Genomic DNA, 16,068 nt, shown 5'->3' with positions numbered 1-16,068 from the left:
GTGTGTGTAATGTTAGACAGGAAGGAGCTTTGATAAGAGGGCTTGGTAGGGTGGTAGCGGCGTGGAGGAGATAGCGTTGCAGGGTGGTAGTGGTGTGGAGGAGCTAGCATTGCAGGGTGGTTGTGGTGTGGAGGAGCTAGTGTTGTAGGGTGGTAGTGGTGTGGAGGAGCTGGTGTTGCAGGGTGGTAGTGGTGTGGAGGAGTTAGTGTTGCAGGGTGGTAGCGGTGTGGAGGAGTTAGCGTTGCAGGGTGGTAGCGGTGTGGAGGAGCTAGCGTTGCTTGGTAGTAGCGGTGTGGAGGAGCTCGCGTTGCAGGGTGGTAGGGGCTTGGAGGAGCTAGCGTTGCAGGGTGGTAGTTGTGTGGAGGAGCTAACGTTGCAGGGTGGTAGTGGTGTGGAGGAGACAGCGTTGCAGGGTGGTAGTGGCATGGAGGAGATAGCGTTGCAGGGTGGTAGTGGTGTGGAGGAGCTAGTGTTGCAGGGTGGTAGTGGTGTGGAGGAGCTAGTGTTGCAGGGTGGTATTGGTGTGGAGAGGCTAGTGTTGTAGGGTGGTAGTGGTGTGGAGGAGCTGGTGTTGCAGGGTGGTAGTGGTGTGGAGGAGTTAGTGTTGCAGGGTGGTAGCGGTGTGGAGGAGCTGGTGTTGCAGGGTGGTAGTGGTGTGGAGGAGTTAGTGTTACAGGGTGGTAGCGGTGTGGAGGAGTTAGCGTTGCAGGGTGGTAGCGGTGTGGAGGAGCTAGCGTTGCTTGGTAGTAGCGGTGTGGAGGAGCTCGCTTTGCAGGGTGGTAGGGGCTTGGAGGAGCTAGCGTTGCAGGGTGGTAGTTGTGTGGAGGAGCTAACGTTGCAGGGTGGTAGTGGTGTGGAGGAGACAGCGTTGCAGGGTGGTAGTGGCATGGAGGAGATAGCGTTGCAGGGTGGTAGTGGTGTGGAGGAGCTAGTGTTGCAGGGTGGTAGTGGTGTGGAGGAGCTAGTGTTGCAGGGTGGTAGTGGTGTGGAGGAGTTAGTGTTGCAGGGTGGTAGCGGTGTGGAGGAGTTAGCGTTGCAGGGTGGTAGCGGTGTGGAGGAGCTAGCGTTGCTTGGTGGTAGCGGTGTGGAGGAGCTCGCGTTGCAGGGTGGTAGTGGTGTGGAGGAGACAGCGTTGCAGGGTGGTAGTGGCATGGAGGAGATAGCGTTGCAGGGTGGTAGTGGTGTGGAGGAGCTAGTGTTGCAGGGTGGTAGTGGTGTGGAGGAGCTAGTGTTGCAGGGTGGTATTGGTGTGGAGAGGCTAGTGTTGTAGGGTGGTAGTGGTGTGGAGGAGCTAGCGTTGCAGGGTATTAGTGACATGGAGGAGCTAGTGTTGCAGGGTGGTAGTGGTGTGGAGAGGCTAGTGTTGTAGGGTGGTAGTGGTGTGGAGGAGCTAGCGTTGCAGGGTATTAGTGACATGGAGGAGCTAGTGTTGCAGGGTGGTAGTGGTGTGGAGAGGCTAGTGTTGTAGGGTGGTAGTGGTGTGGAGGAGCTAGCGTTGCAGGGTATTAGTGATATGGAGGAGCTAGTGTTGCAGGGTGGTAGTGGTGTGGAGAGGCTAGTGTTGTAGGGTGGTAGTGGTGTGGAGGAGCTAGCGTTGCAGGGTATTAGTGACATGGAGTAGCTAGTGTTGCAGGGTGGTAGTGGTGTGGAGAGGCTAGTGTTGTAGGGTGGTAGTGGTGTGGAGGAGCTAGCGTTGCAGGGTATTAGTGACATGGAGGAGCTAGTGTTGCAGGGTGGTAGTGGTGTGGAGGAGCTGGTGTTGCAGGGTGGTAGTGGTGTGGAGGAGTTAGCGTTGCAGGGTGGTAGTGGTGTGGAGGAGCTGGTGTTGCAGGGTGGTAGTGGTGTGGAGGAGCTAGCGTTGCAGGGTATTAGTGACATGGACGAGCTAGTGTTGCAGGGTGGTAGTGGTGTGGAGGAGCTGGTGTTGCAGGGTGGTAGTGGTGTGGAGGAGTTAGCGTTGCAGGGTGGTAGCGGTGTGGAGGAGCTAGCGTTGCAGGGTGGAAGGGGCTTGGAGGAGCTAGCTTTGCAGGGTGGTAGTGGCGTGGAGGAGCTAATGTTGCAGGGTGGTAGTGGTGTGGAGGAGACAGCGTTGCAGTGTGGTAGTGGCGTGGAGGAGATAGCATTGCAGGGTGGTAGTGGTGTGGAGGAGCTAGCGTTGCAGGGTATTAGTGACATGGAGGAGCTAGTGTTGCAGGGTATTAGTGACGTGGAGGAGCTAGTGTTGCAGGGTGGTAGTGGTGTGGAGGAGCTGGTGTTGCAGGGTGGTAGTGGTGTGGAGGAGTTAGCGTTGCAGTGTGGTAGCGGTGTGGAGGAGCTAGCGTTGCAGGGTATTAGTTGTGTGGAGGAGCTAATGTTGCAGGGTGGTAGTGGTGTGGAGGAGCTAGCGTTGCAGGGTGGTAGTGGCATGGAGGAGATAGCATTGCAGGGTGGTAGTGGTGTGGAGGAGCTAGCGTTGCAGGGTATTAGTGACATGGAGGAGCTAGTGTTGCAGGGTATTAGTGACGTGGAGGAGCTAGTGTTGCAGGGTGGTAGTGGTGTGGAGGAGCTGGTGTTGCAGGGTGGTAGTGGTGTGGAGGAGTTAGCGTTGCAGGGTTTTAGCGGTGTGGAGGAGCTAGCGTTGCAGGGTATTAGTGACGTGGAGGAGCTAGTGTTGCAGGGTGGTAGTGGTGTGGAGGAGCTATTATAGCAGGGTGGTAGTTGCATGGCTCCCTGACTCTGACTCGCTCTGTTCTGACTGTATGTTGTGTGGTTTTGGATTAGGGAACTAATTTACTGGGGAAACAGATGGAAAAATACCAGTTTTCCTTTCATTCCACTGATACATGAAATGACGGTATAGTAATTATGGAGGCTGGCCCAGATAAACATACAGTATGTGTCAGGAAATGCTTGGCATACCACACGATTGAAAGGGAAAGGGGGATACCTAGTCAGTTGTGCAACTGAATGTATTCAACTGAGATGTGTCTTCCGCATTTAACCCAACCCCTCTGAATCAGAGAGGTGCAGGGGGCTGCCTTAATCCACATCCACGTCTTCGGCGCCCAGGGAACAGTGGGTTAACTGCCGTGCTCAGGGGCAGAACAGCAGATTTGAACCTTGTCAGCTCGGGGATTCGATCCAGCCTTCCAGTTACTGGCCCAATGCACTAACCACTAGGCTACCTGCCGCCTCACCTAACAGTGGTGGAATACATGCACTTTGTTTGGTTATATTTTCAAAACAAAATGTGCATAATTTATCAGTTCCTGCTGGATGAGTAACAGTTGTGCCGGCACTATTTCAATAAAGGTCCTGTACATGGAGAGACATGTCATTCCCTGAGCAATAGTTCTCATAAACAAAGCATTAAAGTGGATCATTACGTGTCATACAATGGAACAAGGTAGGCTGAGCTCTATAGTTATAGCTGGCATGCATAGGAAATCATTTCAATAAAATGTCAAAAAATATATATACAACAATGCCAAGCTTATCCTCTGTTTAGCAGGCAAGTTCCCTGAAAATACTATCATTTATTTACGAACTCTTCTGGGAGCAGTGAGTTTGTGAGTTATTGTTTGTATCTGGAATGATATTCGAATCCTGTCATTTGGACCCAACTGTGCATTCGGATTAATGTATGATCTATGAGCCGTACTCATACAGTACCCAGATGTATAGTGACTAGCTAGGTTGCCAGAGACCGACAGACAGACAGACAGACAGACAGACAGACCGACAGACAGACAGACAGAATGGGGCAGGAGCAGCGTTGTGAGCTGGGCAGCCCTGGGCTGGACTGATCCATGGACAGACTGGATTTAATAGAGAAACTTGTTGTTTTGACGACTTGAAAGTACATTTATGAAGTATTGCCTAGCGGCATGGGGAATGTATCACTGAGCACCCACAGGGGAAGTTAATTTAGTTGTGGCATCTGTTGTGATAGTCAAAGCTCATCAACAGTCAGTCGAAGGAACACTAGCAAGGAATTCCAGTCAGGAAAATACTGCCTGTGCAAGTGCACGGAGTTCTTTAATACAGGCGGTGGTTCGTTAAACTGAGATCTCACAAATATTTAAAGGCCATTTTCTATCCGTTCACATGGAATTTACAGCGAGGGCAATCCAATTATCCCACAGGCATTTTGTTTTACTCCACCAACTGTAAAAATTGGAGTGCGCAGACATAGCTTTATTAGTAAGGACTATAAAATAAGAAGATCGTTAGTTGCAGATATGAAGTTGAGTTTAAAGCTTCCTGTAGTTGTTGGGATTTGGGAACCATTAGCGTCAGTGCTATGAAGCGCTATCTAGCTCTGACACTGTTGGGACACACTGTTATCCTTCCCCTTACCGCAGCCCTTTGAAGTGCCATGGCTGATAGTCGTATCAACACTGGTGTCATGTCCAATCAGACACTGAGACCCAAACGGTCTGGGCAGAGGGGTCTAGCCTTGCCAGCTTCAATTTCCCGCAGAGGCCAACATCGAGGTGGGTGGGGACACGACCCTGAGGAACTCTGCCCCTCTCGGGCAATTCGAGACAGCTGCGTGATGGGGAGGAGGAGAGAGAAGACGCCGGTGTCACGACCCTTTGGTGTGGTGTTCAAGCAGATTTCCCTGTCCTCCCTCTCTTCCAGCACAAATGTTGAAATATATCACTCCAGCACATCTCTCAGGGCTCTGATACCCTCCAGCAGATCAGCAATAAAAAGTTGACATGGCCCACAACTGTACACAGGCATCTTTCTTTGTGTACCTTTATTTCACTAGGCAAGTCAGTTCAGAACAAATTCTTATTTACAATGACGGCCTAGGAACAGTGGGTTAACTGCCATGTTCAAGGGCAGAATGACAGTTTTTTCCCTTGTCAGCTCGGGGATTTGATCAAGCAACCTTTAGTTTACTGGCCAAGATGCTAACCACTAGACTACCTGCAGCCCCAAATCTTGTAGCAAACCTCATGCAAAGATGACATTGATTTTGTCTGATACTAAAGTTAATTTCATTTCTCTCCATTTCCCTTACAGATCAGCATATTGGAACGACAAATATTTGACTTCCTTGGGTACCAGTGGGCTCCCATCCTCACAAACTTTGTGCACATCATCACAGTCATCTTGGGCCTCTTTGGGACTGTACAGTTCAGACCAAGATATGTGACCGGGGTGAGTTATATCTTCCTTGATTTCCTATGGAGTCATACATTAATATCTTGGGATATGAATCTTTGGATAAGTGGTTTTATGGAAAGTGGTGTTATGAAGCAATTAATATATCTTACATGTTACCTATTTGATTGACAAAAGGTAATATTACATGTTCATATTTATTGATTGCATTTATATTTATAGTGAACAATAATACTGTACATAGTCTTATAACTGATATGATGTCAAGGCCTATGAACTTTGACCTACACAGTATACAAATAAAGAGAGCAGGAATACATATTAATTCAAGACTCTCCTACCTGAAATAAGTCTCTCATCTTGGCAACCTTTCAATCAAACCATACATGTGAACTCAGCAAAAAAAGAAACGTCCTTGCACTGTCAACTGCATTTATTTTCAGCAAACTTAACATGTGTAAATATTTGTATGAACATAACAAGATTTAACAACTGAGACAAAAACTGAACATGTGTCTAACAGAAATGGAATAATGTGTCCCTGAACAAAGGGGGGGTCAAAATCAAAAGTAACAGTCAGTAACTGGTGTGGCCACCAGCTGCATTAAGTACTGCAGTGCATCTCCTCCTCATGGACTGCACCAGATTTGCCAGTTCTTCCAATGGAATTGAGATCCGGGCTCTTCACTGGCCATTCCTGTCTTGCAGGAAGTCATGCACAGAACGAGCAGTATGTCTGGTGGCATTGTCATGCTGTAGGGTCATGTCAGGATGATCCTGCAGGAAGGGTACCACATGAGTGAGGAGGATGTCTTCCCTGTAACGCACAGCGTTGAGATTGCCTGCAATGACAACAAGCTCAGTCCGATGATGCTTTGACACACCACCCCAGGCCATGATGGACTCTCCAGCTCCAATTCAATCCCTGCGACTCGTCAGTGAAGAGCACTTTTTGCCAGTCCTGTCTGATCCAGCGACAGTGGGTTTGTGCCCATAGGCGACGTTGTTGCCAGTGATGTCTGGTGAGGACCTGCCTTACAACAGGCCTACAAGCCCTCAGTCCAGCCTCTCTCAGCCTATTGCGGACAGTCTGAGCCCTGAAGGAAGGATTGTGCATTCCTGGTGTAACTCGGGCAGTTGTTATTGCCATCCTGTACCTGTCCCGCAGGTGTGATGTTCGGATGTACCGATCCTGTGCAGGTGTTGTTATACGACGTCTGGCACTGTGAGGATGATCAGATGTCCGTCCTGTCTCCCTGTAGCGCTGTCTTAGGCGTCTCACGGTACGGACATTGCAATTTATTGCCCTGGCCACATCTGCAGTCCTCATGCCTCCTTGCAGAATGCCTATTGCACGTTCACGCAGATGAGCAGGGACCCTGGGCATCTTTCTTTTGGTGTTTTTCAGAGTCAGTAGAAAGGCCTCTTTAGTGTCCTAAGTTTTCATAACTGTGACCTTAATTGCCTACCGTCTGTAAGCTGTTAGTGTCTTAACGACCGTTCCACAGTTGCATGTTCATTAATTGTTTATGGTTCATTGAACAAGCATGGGAATGGAAAACAGTGATTAAACCCTTTACAATCTGTGAATTTATTTGGATTTGTACAAATTATCTTTGAAAGACAGGGTCCTGAGAAAGGGACATTTCTTTTTTGCTGAGTTTAGATTATGGAGACTTAATACCCAGGCATTTTGACTTGTCTGTCAGCCGTCAGAGAGCTGCTGTCATACAGCAGAGAGATTACCTTGACAGCCCCTCCTCCTCACCCACTCCTCCCCTGAAGAAATGGAGCCTCAAACCACTATCAGCCTCAGCTATCAAAGTCTATGCCTGTAAAGATAAATGGCTTTCTGTCCAATATTACTCTTGCTTATATCCGTTTTGGTAATGCTGTCAGAGCAGATGAATTTTTATTCTAATTTAACATGGCTCTTGCCAGTAGCTGGAGAAAGGCCAAATTAGGTTCCACTACACTCACCCATTTTCTGGATCTAATGTCTTGACAACATGTCAGATTATAGAGGCGGTAAAACCTTCCTCCGTGGCGGTTCTCCCCCTCTGTCAATGGTCTGGTGAATTAGGCCTGGAAACATATACACTTGTGCCCTAACACATTCATGGATTGCCCCCTACTGCTCCCTCCAACCTCCACCCCCCTGGGTTTAGAGACCATCACCAGCTCACGTACCAGTTTGGATTATGGCCCTAATTGAAGTCAATGGCTTGGCCTAGTCCTGCTCCACCTCACAGACGTGGGAGAATCATTATGCCGCCACACGTCTACTTCGAGAGACGTGTCAGCCAGACAGCCGCACTCCAGTTGGGAGGAAGGCATGTAGTATTGACCTTCAACCCTCCCCTCGGGCGTTTCAGCTGATTCACTGTATAAATTGTACATACAGCATGTGCCGGCTGACATTACCTGTGACAGCTTGCAGTGGTATCTCCCCCTCTCTCATCCTCTCCGCCTCTGAGGCCATGTTGGGTGAGAGTCAGTCATTCCCAACACATTACCAAGGAGTTCCCATGACTACGGGAGAGGATAGACCCCCCCCCTCCCATCTACTGAGGCCCGGTCCAATGATGGGACAGTCCCCATACTACAGGGGTTCCCAAACCTTTCTGGGACCCACGACCCCATTTTGATATCAAGGAATGTTTGTGACCCCACCATGTAAAAAAAAGTGATCCGTGTAAAAAAGAAAAGTCATCACCGGTCAATGTTAACTTTTTAAAATGGGTCTATTGCAGTCTATTACAAATCAGTCTGACAGTACTTTTGACAGTATTTCAATCTGAAGGAAGTATGGTTTGAAGTGACTGAAATGCATCAGAAAATATATTGTTCAGAAGATCATCCGACAATAATTTTGTATGATTTTCTGTGTATAAACGGTCATCATTGATGATGTTATTTCCCCCCCCCCCCGGTCTGATTTAGTGCCTGGTCTTGTCCACTCTGTTCTAATGAGTCCTGCATGGCTTGTGGGTATTGCAGTGGGAAATAGAAGTCTTGTCTTTTCAGTGATGGGGGTCATAATATTTTGGAGCTTAAACCATTCAAAAAATAGTGCCACGTTTGTAGGAAGAAACTGCATCTAGCAGCTACCGGAGGTTAATGACTTAACCCCGGTTCTATGAAGCGGAAATTTTATCTTGCGACCCCATTTTCAAATCAGGCGACCCCATATGGGGTCACGACCCCTAGTTTGGGAAACACTGCCATACTGTATCCCTTTCTGTAAATGTTCCTCTTCGGCTACAGTGCTCTATCCATAATATTGCATATCTCCATACCTCCTTGATCCATCAGGTTATACATTCATGATGATTATGATGCCTTTTCACTGAAATCACAGAAACCTGCATGATATCTACAAAGATATTTGATTTTACTATTATAAAGTACACATTTTCTTAACTAGTCAAGACAGTTACGAACACATTCTTATTTACAATGATGGCCTAGGAACAGTGGGTTAACTGCCTTGTTCAGTGGCAGAACGACAGATTTTTACCTTGTCAGGTCGGGGATTCGATCTAGCAACTTTTCGGTTACTGGTCCAACACTCTAACCACTAGGCTACCTGCCACCCCACTTGTGTCAGCTATGGCTCCTGTAGTGATATTTGTCCTCGATCGTGTGCATTTAACAAATAAGTGGATGCATATATTTGCGGTGGCGTAAAGTGCTTAAGTATTCATACTTTAAAGTACTACTTAAGTCGTTTTTGGGAGTATCTGTACTCTACTTTACTATTTATATTTTGACAACTTTAACTTTTACTTCACTACATTCCTAAAGAAAATAATGTACTTTTTACACTGTACATTTTCCTTGACACCCAAAAGAACTTGTTAAATTTTGAATGCAGAGCAGGACAGGAAAATCATCCAAGTCACGCACCTCTGATCTGGCGGACTCACCAAACACAAATGCATCATTTGTATATGATGTCTTAAGTATATTTGATCAATTACATTTACTTTTGATACTTAAGTATATATAGAACCAAATACTTTTAGACTTTTACTCAAGTAGTGTTTTTACTGGGTAACTTTTACTTTTACTTGAGTAACTTTCTACTAAGGTATCTAATACTTTTACTCAAGTATGACAATCGGGTACTTTTTCCACCACTGTATAGTTGGATGAGCTTTCTACATGTAATGAAATTGAGTTCCCATTTCCAATGGCCCAGTATTTTATTCTGGATCACCTGTCTGCTTTAAAATAGGATCAGATAAGCATCCTTTTATCTGAAGATCTCTCCTCTGCTCTGCTTATCAGACTTCACAGTTCTTCGTCTCCCAGAAAGTCGCTTCTCCCATTTTAATCGGGGGGGGGGAAACATGTGTTGTGATAATGATTTCCCATGCTTCAAAATAGCCTGCTTCGAAAAAAGTACATGATATTGTCGATAGATGCGCCGTGTCTTAGATCAGGGGTGTCAAACTAATTTTGCCCCCAACTTTCTTGTGAGTGTCCTTTCAGACATTTTGGACAGTACTGGGAGCTAAATGAGGACATACTGAACTGTAACATCATGTTTTGTGTTCTTCAGTGCCAATTGGACATTGAGTTGTTTCATTTTGACACATTTCAAAACGCTTTGATAAGCCTCCATCCCTATCTCTGAGGAGCCTCTACGCCTCAGCCCTCCCACACACAACACACAACACACACAACACACAACACACACACAACACACACACACTTTCAATACCGAGAAGAGGTACTAAATGTTTGGCTCTGGCATGATTCAGATGTGTGGAGGCAGATTCTGTGTGAAGACATACCCAGCAGATAATTAATTACAAAGAAACACTATGATCCTGGCTGTGGAAACCCAGATACTAAGGAGAATCAAAATATGCATTTGTTTTTGGCGTGTTATTCTGAGGTTGACATTGCTTGTGGTGTTCTAATACTGTGATACTGTTTGTTCAGTGGTGTGTGCTTCTTCTCTCCCCCTCCTCTCTCTCTCACGCTCTCTCCTCTCCCATAGTATGCAGTGTGGCTGGTTCTCTGGGTGACCTGGAACATCTTCATCATCTGTTTCTACTTGGAAGTGGGGGACCTCTCCAAGGTAATGTGACCTGCTGAGAGCTCTACAGAGCTGGAGAGCCTTTTATTATTACCTGCCAGAGGACAGAGGCCATGGATAATATGTCTTTAATGGTCTTTTTCGCATGCCATTTAATCACGCGTTACACATTACTTCGCTGTTTCTGAAAGAGATAGTTGCGAGTCTTTCTGGGTAAGTCTCTTAAGAGCTTTCCACACCTGGATTGTGCAACATTCGCCCATTATTATTTTCAAAATTCTTCAAGGTCTAGGATTTTGCCTGTGCTTAGCCCCATTGCGCAATTTTTTTTCCTGAAAAACTCCCCAGTCCTTAACTGCAACAAGCACACCCATAACACGATGAAGCCACCACCATGCTTGAAAATATGGAGAGTGGTACTTAGTGAGTTGTATTGGATTTGCCCCAAACATAACACTTTGTGTTCAGTACAAAATGTTAATTACTTTGCCACAGTATTACTTTAGTGCCGCGTTGCAAACAGAATATATGTTTTGGAATATTTGTATTATGTACTGGCCTCCTTCTTTTCACTCTGTCATTTAGGTTAGTATTGTGGAGTAACTACAATGTTGTTGATCTATCCTCAGTTTTCACAGCCATTAATTAAACTGTTTTAAAGTCATCATTGGCTTCAAATGGTGAAATCCCTGAGAGGTTTCTTTCCTCTCCGTCAACTGAGTTAGGAAGGACTATATGTAATTTAATCAATGCAACATTCGGGCTGTAACACAATAAAATGTGGAAAAAGTCAAGAGGTGTGAATCATTTCTGAACGCCTTGAAAATACGGTGTGGTTTGACGAGAACGCTGACATTTTTTCCAAGGCAGAGATACCCGGCCCGAGACTGACAGCTGTAGATGCATCCATTCATGCATAATGTGTATAAGTGTAGGCATAATGACAATCGCCAAATGTCCTTACACTTTTCGGTTCTTTAACAGATGTTTATTTTTATTAATCAAATGGCGGGTGCATAGAACACTGTTTGGCTGCCTGAATTCATTTGTGAGTAGACAAACGTTCGGAGGTAGCCTACAGTACATGAGCCGTTTTGACAATCAGATGAAAGATCATGACTGGTTGTGTTTATTCCACAGTATAAGGTAATACATTTGAGTTAAGTTCAGATACATCTTTACTACTAGGCCCACAAGAGATCCTATTAAATTAATAGTGATTCTATATGTAATTCTATGATTAGGCCCATCCAAAAAGTTCATACACGAGGTCCCGTACAGAGAAAACAAATACATCTACTTTCACCCCTGGTTCAAAGAAATAAAGTAATACCGCAATATAGATGCAAATGTGTCTTCTCTCTCTCCCTCCACCTCTCGTTCCCTCTCTCTCTCTCTCTCTCTCTCTCCCTCTCAATCTCTTCGGTCCCCCATGCTCAAACTTTCTAGTTTCAACTGGGAATTTATTCCATAATCTGTCGTCTGTTCATGTTTGTATGAGAAAATTGGAGAAGATGTAATTAAAATGTCAAAATGTTTAATTTTGTACCCAATTAAAAGGCAAACCAGCCGTGTACCTTGATTATGACATTTCATCAAGTGCTTTCATCTACTATGTTTTCATTTAGAAAATGAAACTGAGATGACTAATCCCTTAGTGTTGACCACTGACTCTGAGCGCTTCTCATGACCAGATATTATCAGAGCTTTGGACATGAGTCAAGTAGAGACGTGAAGATTATATTGCTGTAGCTTTTGGTCACAAATGTGGCCACATGACATGCCATTGTTGTATCACCATTGATAAGGATTATTATAGTGTTATTGGTCAAGCTAATTTGCCGGTAAGGTAGTTGTAGTTCACTATATATCCCCATAGAAAGGAAAGAGAACAGGTGTGGGTCTTTTGTCACACCATTTGGATTGTGTTTATCTGTGAGGAAGTCTCTTTGAGATGTCTGTACATTTCTTAGTCGACCGTGCTTCCTTGTTGCTCTGTCGTTACTGTTTAATCTTATCTGGGATCTATGGCAACAGATGGAGCTCTCACTTAGTCTCACAGTCTTCACTCTCCTATAGCCTGTGCCAAAATGGCTTCCTTCCTCCTCAATTGCCTTTGGAGGATTTGACAGTTTCACCTCAGAGATATCTTAGCACGTTTGAAAAGCATCAGGGAATGCCATCTGTTGCATTATAGTTTTATTAACAGTCAATGTCATTAACAACTGGAAAATGACATGGGTTTGGGGCTATATACACTTTGACAAACTCAGTCCCGGTATATCTGCATAGCACATTGCCTTTTTCTCAGTGAGTTCTCCCTGCTGCATTTCAGCACTGCTTTTTTTATGTCTTCTAACTTGCCTGAAATAAATCTCTTAAAGAGAGAATGTTCATTGGCTTCCTCCACAATTCACCAGCGTCAGTTCCCACGAGTGGCCTTGTCACTTTTTTTCCTAGGGAGAAGAGGCACTGAGGCATCAACTCATCGCTCCTCATCGTTTTGCCTGACTGACGAAAAGGGCATCTGCGGCTTTGTAGTTCTGAGTGTGATTCCACTGCATGTTCTACACGGTGGTTCTTTTCAGGTCCTTTAATTAGTAACAGTAAAGTGATAGTGTGTTAGTTAGTGTGATTTATTTGGCTCACGTTTAGGCGCCTCATGATTTATTAATGTAGGTGTAATGTGTTTAACCAGGAGAGAATCCACTGAGACCCGCCAAGGCAGGAAGATCACACACAGAAACAAATTAAGATAAATAAATGGTACAAATCCCCGCGTATTCTTTTCATTACGTGGCGCAATCCTCCTTACAGGTCTCAACTCGCTCAATCAACTAAGGGGGACTTGTCTAGGAGAAAGCCAATCGTCTATCATGAGAGTGATTGACATAGAAATAATACGTGACTTGAGAGAGAATAAACAACAACAGTATTTTTTGTAGCTCGGGTTTGGGCCTGTAGAGAGGAAGTGTCACCATGTTTCTTTTACATTCATGTCAAATGTCTCAAACGGCAAACTGAGCGCTCTTAAGAGTGCTCCCTTTCTGGATTGTGTTTGTGCTTTAATATGTGAATGGGTTAAAAGTGGCAAACTCTTTGGCCTGTTCACCAATTCCATTGGCATGCCCAGAGATATTCTGGGAATTGAATGTGGAGGCCATTGGCAGAGGACTGTTGGCACTGACAAGAAGTGACAGGGTAGCGCATGGGAGAGTGGGTAGAGTGGGCGTAGAGAGCCATGGAGCTCCAGTCTGAGCCTCAACCTGAGCCCAGGCACAGTAAATAAAACGGTGTCCCAGCCATGGCAGCCGACAGCCTTCTAGCTTCAAGGCAAATAGTCAAAGTCTGGCAGAGAGGAGGATGAGAGCTGATGCAATAAGAGCTGCTTACAAACGTCCCTCCCAATCTGGGACAGACAGATACACCTGGCCCACCTGGCCCAAAAACGGATAACGTCTCCTGTCAGCCAGGAATCTAATCCAGGCTGGAACAACCTGACATTTGCATAAACAAATAACTCCATTGAAATGGAGCTTTCCTGACATCTTAGTATGGGATTCATGCCAAATATTGTGTGCCAAAGTTCTCCATATCAACACTGTACATGACCTCTGTATTTTAGCCTTAAGGCCTGAACAGTATTGCTGGCTACATTATGCACAGTGCTAAGCAACGGTTCAAGGTTAAAATCAAAGCAGGTTAAATGGAGAATGTATGATAGATTTGGCACCGATGTCTTCCCAGTTCAGTTGAATTAATGATACCTTTTTTACTGTTTGTAAGAAGTTCCTATTGTGCTATGTCATGATGTTGATATATTTGCAGCCCTATGAAATATTGCTATGGTTGTAAGTGGCATGGCAGAGCCTCAGTAAATCCTTACATTGGCAGGATATCTGTGTCTTTTTCCTTGGAGCAACTTTAAAAGCATGCAACTGGCCTACTTCCTGTCTGCACACTCTTCATAGTCTTCATATACAGGAAAATGCTGGTATTCTGATAAAGTGTCAGGTCTGGGAGGAATAGTGATTTATAGTCAATTTCACTGGAGAGGAGGGACAAGGCTGGCCTGTCAGCACCGGGCCCTCAGAACAAATGAGTTACAGTGCTTGTGCTAGCTCAATAAGGCTATTATTTCCCATCACCACCTATCACAGACTCTGAGAGCCGTCTAGTTTAGGAATAGGCTGGCCGGAGGAGCTTGACAGGGGAGCCGGACACTAGAACTCCAGACGCTACATGAATCACGGACACTCCCAAAGAGTAGCCTACATCCCTTACTAACTTTGAACTTCTCACAAAACATAAGGGAACTATGTTGTTATAAAATAAAGGGAATTTAGAAAATGGTGTTAATAGTTACAGGTGAGGTAATGCAGGCCTGTCACCAGAAACTGTTTGCTTTAGTCCTAGATAGGTAATTACTCATGTTATACCCTTTGGCAGTGCACTGACCCTGAATCACCCGACTTAAAATATCCAGTTGTTTAACTGAACCCGCTGCAGCAGTCAGAGCACTCCAATTTCCAGCACACATAACAGTGGTTACTATGTATTAGGTTTTTATGAGCCATGTTTCTGTCTCATAGACCCTTGATAGAACCCAAGTCTATTTCAAGAGGCTAACAGTGAAATGCTTACTTGCGGGCCCTTCCCAACAATGCAGAGAGAACGAAAATAGAGAAATAGTAGAAAAGTAATAACACATAATAATAAAAGTCCTAATAAATACACAATGAGTAACGATAACTTGGCTGTATACACAGGGTTTTATAGCCTTTTAAGGGTTATATCTATATATTGGCTTTCCTATTATTTGAATCGATCTGGCCTGGGCTGAATAAGTTATTAAAAGTACCCGAAGCCTGCCTCTTATTGAGCTGTTTATAGTTGGGGTGCCGTCATGGCCCTGTCAGGGTTTAATGTGCTGCTGTTAAGAGTTCACAACTCAGTGTCGGAATCATTTAACAAACCTCAAACCATTTAACAAACGTGTCTTCTCCTGGGTGATTAAAGGCCAAACCAACGACATGGACGTCACTTGATTGAGCTCAAATGAATTTGATCCACTCTTTGATTTCACTGAGACTCATTGATTCAATTTGGTGAAACATTCGGAAATATATTTGGACCAATCTGGCATGTACGTACACAAAGGCATAGCAGACGTGAAGATGTCAGAATGTGTTGATTGTATTGACCATTACTGGATCAATGCGTTAGAAGACAGACTGGGAACTAGCCACAACGTTAATAACCGGACTAAATGCAGAGTAAAAGGCATGCTCCAGATGCCTCCCTGATGAATGCTGAAGTCTGCAGAGTGCTCTCAGTGTCATTAAAGATGACAATAAAAGTCCCCCCTCCAGTGTGCTATTCAGATTAGAATGACACTAATGCAGTGCTCCGACCATGAGGGTGCTTGGAGAGGCTTGTAGATGCTTTGCCACTGACTTGGCTGTATGTAAATGCTTCATTCTCCACCCCACCTCTGCCACTAGCCAATATGCCATAGTATACAGTGGCTTGCGAAAGTATTCACCCCGCTAGGCATTTTTCCTATTTTGTTGCCTTACAACCTGGAATTAAAATTGATTTGTTAGGGGTTTGTATCATTTGATTTACACAACAACATGCCTACCATTTTGAAGATGCAAAATAGTTTTTTTATTGTGAAACAAACAAGAAATAAGACATAAAACAGAATACTTGAGTGTGCATAAGTATTCACCCCCCAAAGTCAATACTTTGTAGAGCCACCTTTTGCAGAAATTACAGCTGCAAGTCTCTTGGGGTATCGCTATATAAGCTTGGCACATCTAGCCACTGGAATTTTTGCCCATTCTTCAAGACAAAACTGCTCCAGCTCCTTCAAGTTGGATGGGTTCTGCTAGTGTACA

General features: G+C 45.0%; 1 protein-coding gene across 3 annotated transcripts in view; it reads left to right on the top strand.

The window, feature by feature from the left end:
• The window catches only part of nkain2 (sodium/potassium transporting ATPase interacting 2), a 164,177-nt gene that overhangs the window by 71,758 nt on the left and 76,351 nt on the right, over positions 1-16,068 (top strand). For all 3 annotated transcript variants that reach the window (XM_064990944.1, XM_064990943.1, XM_064990945.1), the window contains exons 2-3: positions 5,014-5,151; positions 10,127-10,207. In XM_064990944.1, the coding sequence (XP_064847016.1) occupies positions 5,014-5,151; positions 10,127-10,207 (219 nt within the window). The remainder of the gene's footprint in view (positions 1-5,013; positions 5,152-10,126; positions 10,208-16,068) is intronic.

Source organism: Oncorhynchus masou, chromosome 16 (assembly GCF_036934945.1).
Source record: "Oncorhynchus masou masou isolate Uvic2021 chromosome 16, UVic_Omas_1.1, whole genome shotgun sequence".
Taxonomy (NCBI): Eukaryota; Metazoa; Chordata; class Actinopteri; order Salmoniformes; family Salmonidae; genus Oncorhynchus; species Oncorhynchus masou.
This window is presented reverse-complemented; position numbering and strand designations above follow the sequence as displayed.